Consider the following 4,143-nt stretch of genomic DNA (forward strand, 5'->3'; position numbering starts at 1 on the left):
CCAAAAGGGTCAAACTAAAGACTCTTGTGGGTACAGGCATAAGTGAAAGCATACAGCTGGCTTCCAGGCATTACATATAAGTATATCTGTACTTGTTCTACTTTGCTTGAATTCCTTTCACAGTTTACAAATCAAACCTTTGGAAAACCAACCTTCTACTATAGGATTGGTCTCTGACTAGCACATGCACACACTAAAGGAGTTCTCTTACTTTTCATCTGAACATATTGAGCCAATAAGCCACTCACTCAGCATTGGCCGCAATTTGACCGTTTATATTAGAGTGACACATATTCTAATCCGTCCTCTGTTTCTGGAGAGGAGTTTTTTTATACTTATAGTCAGAGAACAGGAAAATCCTTTTCAAAGGACGTCAAATAATGCCAGTTGTCCCCTTCAGTCCATCATTGTGGATGAGATTATGAGGGGGGATTATAGATTCCCGTTGTAGCATGATGCCTATGGCTGACAGAACCACTCCTGTGGAACAGTGTGCCACTATACAAGATATTTTTACAGCACAGGGAGAGCACTGTTATTGGTCCCAAGTACATATGCTTGAAAGTTCCCAGCGTGCCACACACATAATTGGTAAATATTTGATGCTCTCTACCAAGGCAGCTAAGCACAAACTGCATACTGAAACACATCAGTCTGACCACAGTTAAATTAAATGACAGTGTATTTATCAAAAAGGAGAGAGAGAGATTTCGGAATGTTACAATGCACGTTAAATTAGAGGAGCAACACATTTTCCCAACACGGGATGTCAAGACAATATTTACAACACAATTAGGCCTACAACATGTACAATGGATATGATAGACCTGTGAGTTTAAGGCTGAATATACAATTCAAACACAATAACAAGAGTGCAGATGCTGCTGTGACAATGTAGCTGTGCAAACGACTTTCTATAAAAAAAAGCGAGCCAGATGTCAACAGAAATATAGAGTTATGTTTAAGGCTTAGGAGTTTATCATTAGGATTATTCAACACAAGGCAAGTGTCACGCATATGAAGGGACATTATGAACCCCCATGGTCACAAATATAACCTACTCAATTAGTCCTGCTCTCTGGTGAGCATCAGTGGTGAAGTTAAGACTGGATAATCTGGCCTCAATCGTGTCTCTCTGTGAGGCATACGCAGCTTAAAAAAAACGTGTCAAATGTACTTATTAATAAAGTAGGCAACACAAATCTATTCACAAGAGGTAGTTCAGCTGGATATTCAAGCCAGTGTGTGTATAGTGCGCATCAGTCTATTAGCACAGGTGTGTCACACCATCGCCTGTGCGTTCTGAATGTTCACAGCTGGCCGTACTTCCCTTTGCAATGCGAAATATGTTTGTGTAATGTGTCTATCCTGTCCTGGAGTACGCCGGCGTGCTCGTCTGAGAGAAATCCTAATTCCACAGACAAAGGCTCGCTGTCTCTGTAGAGCTCCAGCAGCCTCTGCCTGGAGTCTCTGCGCCTGTGCAGCTCCGCCACGCGCCTTGCGGTGCTCTTTCGGAACACGCACACGGAGCCCAGCACCGTATTGTGATACTTCTCCCACATGTTCAACACCCGGAACCCGTGCACCAGTCCGGCTTCGTTGTCTATGAACACGAGGTCCCCGCGCGGCGTTTTGAGGAGGTTGTTAGTGTCCCTCTCCATTACGCGCGAGTCCCACTGCAGGCTGAACAGATTGCTGACGAGCCTGTCGAAGTTTGCCGTCAGGTAGTCGAATACTATTAGGTCGGTCCATTGCATTAGCTCCAGCAGCTCCCCGGTCGTCTTGTTATGGAGCTCGTCCAACACGGGGTGCAGCCCGTTGCTCTCCTGTCTGAGCGGCGCAGGTGTGACCACCCCGGTCAAATTAGAGACCCACTCGGTGAGAGAAACCACGGCCCGATCGCTCCACAGTAAACCACCTATGCGCGTCCTCACAGCCGCCCACTGTTCACCGTCACCGCTCAGCTGGGACAGTATCAGAGGAGGCACGTTTGTGATGCCCAGCAAGCTGGCAAGGTAATACGTCAAAGTTTCCCCTTGCACCTGATCTGCGTTTATCCCATAACGCACGCACGCTTTCGTTCCGTCCGCGAAAGTGGCGAGCTGATTCGATATTCTGCCGCATCCAGGCTCCAGCTTCACTATCCGAGATGCCCTGGCTCTCTCTCGCCAGGTGCGAGCGTATTCCTCCGTGAAGCCCGCGGGGATGAGATCTTCCAGCCAATCGCTCCAAAACACCCCATCCTCCACCACCGGGGAGCCTAACTTGACCGGGCCCTCCCGCCGCGCTGACCTCTTGTTATCCCCATTCACATGGTAATCGCGACTTCCTGCCGAGGCGGTGTGATCAGTGAGATTGTGCGCCTCGAGTCTGCCCCCCAAGTGAGGTCTTTGTGCCGCCGGGACAGCGAGCAATACCCGGAAAGTTTTGGCTTCTGAGAGGTCCACAGGGTCTGGGAGACCTTGGTGAAGGAGAGACCCGCCTGTGCCCGGCACCGAGAAGAATCTGCGCTTGTGTCGCTCCAGACGGCTCTCCAGTGCGCTCCAGACGTAGAAAACACTTGCGAGGGCGCACAGGAAAAGAAGAGCGAATAAGTTTGCTGACACAGCCCTCATGGTGAAAGATCACCCGTCCTTTCGAGGACCCAGAGAGATCCGATTAAAACAATTACCCAAATAATCAATGTTCTTCAATCCACAGTTGAGCTCGAGCAATCGCGAGCAGTGCGCCCCGTGTCCCGTATAGTACACCTCCCAAGCCCCGCGGCTCGCAGGCGGAATGTTTGAGATCACAGGAGGAAGAAGAGGGTCTCCGAAACAGTGTGACTCTCATCTCCCGTCCTGATCAGATGCCTCGCCGTATCCCTCCTCTGTGGGAAACAGACCGAACATTATGGCTTATCCTCTATTCTCCATTCTGGCCCACACTGGCGTCGCATTTAGGGGCTCGCTATCCGCGTCTACTCCTCTCCGGTTCTCATCTCCCTTTCTTTCTCTCTCTCTCTCTCCACCGGTCGCTGGGTGAGTTTGATTTGTGGGGGTGTTTCGGCTGGCTCACTGAGACACTGGGGCGGTGAGACACGTGACTCCAGTCCCGAGATGGTGGGCGGATCGTGGGAAGGAGGGTTCAGAGAGGAACGGAGCAAGTGCACCGCGCCGCGGTCTGTGTGTGTGTGTGTGTGTGTGTGTGTGTGTGTGTGTGTGTGTGTGTGTGTGTGTGTGTGTGTGTGTGTGTGTGTGTGTGTGTGTGGTGTGGTGTGGTGTGGCGTGACGTGAGCGTTGTTGGCAAAGGCAGCTACTAGAATAATTGATACCATGGCAGCAGAAATACTTTGGAAATAGTGTCACCATATTAAACTTATTCTATTTTGCACCTGCATGTGTACCAAACTACAACAATCCGTGTTTCAATAAGGAATCTAGATAGGAATGGAGAAGAATAAGGCTGCCATTTGTGCTGGACATGCGCCCACCGTTTTTATTACATTTCTAATTTATGATCACCATGAGGTCATTATGGACCACAGGCAGCAATAACTAGTATCAGCACATTTGCTTTCATTGTTTTGGCTCTGTACATCAGCACATTGGATTTTTAATGAATCTACAACGTTAAGGCTGTTTGAGGATGTTCTCAACTCCACAGCCATATTGGGTGGACAGTGGTCTACTCAATATTCCAATTTTAGGACAAAGATTAAAAACGATCATAGACAGTGCAACTATTCATGGCCAAATAATAGAATGTTCCTGACTGGCTGAGTTAGTCACCTGACATCTATCCAGCAACAACTGATCCTATGTTTAACTGCTTCTAACCGGACCTAAGGCAAAAAGCATGCTTAAGCAAGCAAGGCGTGAAGACATGACAAAGGATGTCTGTGAGTTGAAGACCTCAGCCATTGATTACATTGAAATGAATGCAACCAAAAATGAAATCCAACTTAACTTTGCTGGAGTGAGACATGACATCACATGACCTCATATGCATGTTATGGACTTATTTTGCCTAATGTAAGTGTATTTTAAAGAGTTGCCTTGATTTTAAATTAATTGCTTTATACCTAATGCCGCAAATTTTGTTTTTCTCCATCTATTGTCTTCAAAATTAGCCCTGTATACGAACCTTTAACAGAAAATCATA

At 47.6% G+C, this 4,143-nt stretch overlaps 1 protein-coding gene across 1 annotated transcript; it reads right to left on the reverse strand.

Moving 5' to 3' along the window:
• Positions 1-517: 517 nt before the first annotated feature.
• On the reverse strand, positions 518-3,014 carry fjx1 (four-jointed box kinase 1). The gene has a single exon (XM_080027476.1). It carries the CDS (start codon positions 2,613-2,615, stop codon positions 1,311-1,313), a length of 1,305 nt encoding a protein of 434 aa, XP_079883602.1. The 5' UTR covers positions 2,616-3,014; the 3' UTR covers positions 518-1,310.
• Positions 3,015-4,143: the final 1,129 nt, after the last annotated feature.

Source organism: Ammodytes marinus, assembly GCF_949987685.1.
Source record: "Ammodytes marinus genome assembly, chromosome: 5".
In the NCBI taxonomy this organism is placed as follows: Eukaryota; Metazoa; Chordata; class Actinopteri; order Uranoscopiformes; family Ammodytidae; genus Ammodytes; species Ammodytes marinus.

Excerpts from the sequence above, each read along its gene's own strand:
- fjx1 (XM_080027476.1), bottom strand. The coding sequence starts at position 2,615 with ATGAGGGCTGTGTCAGCAAACTTATTCGCTCTTCTTTTCCTGTGCGCC.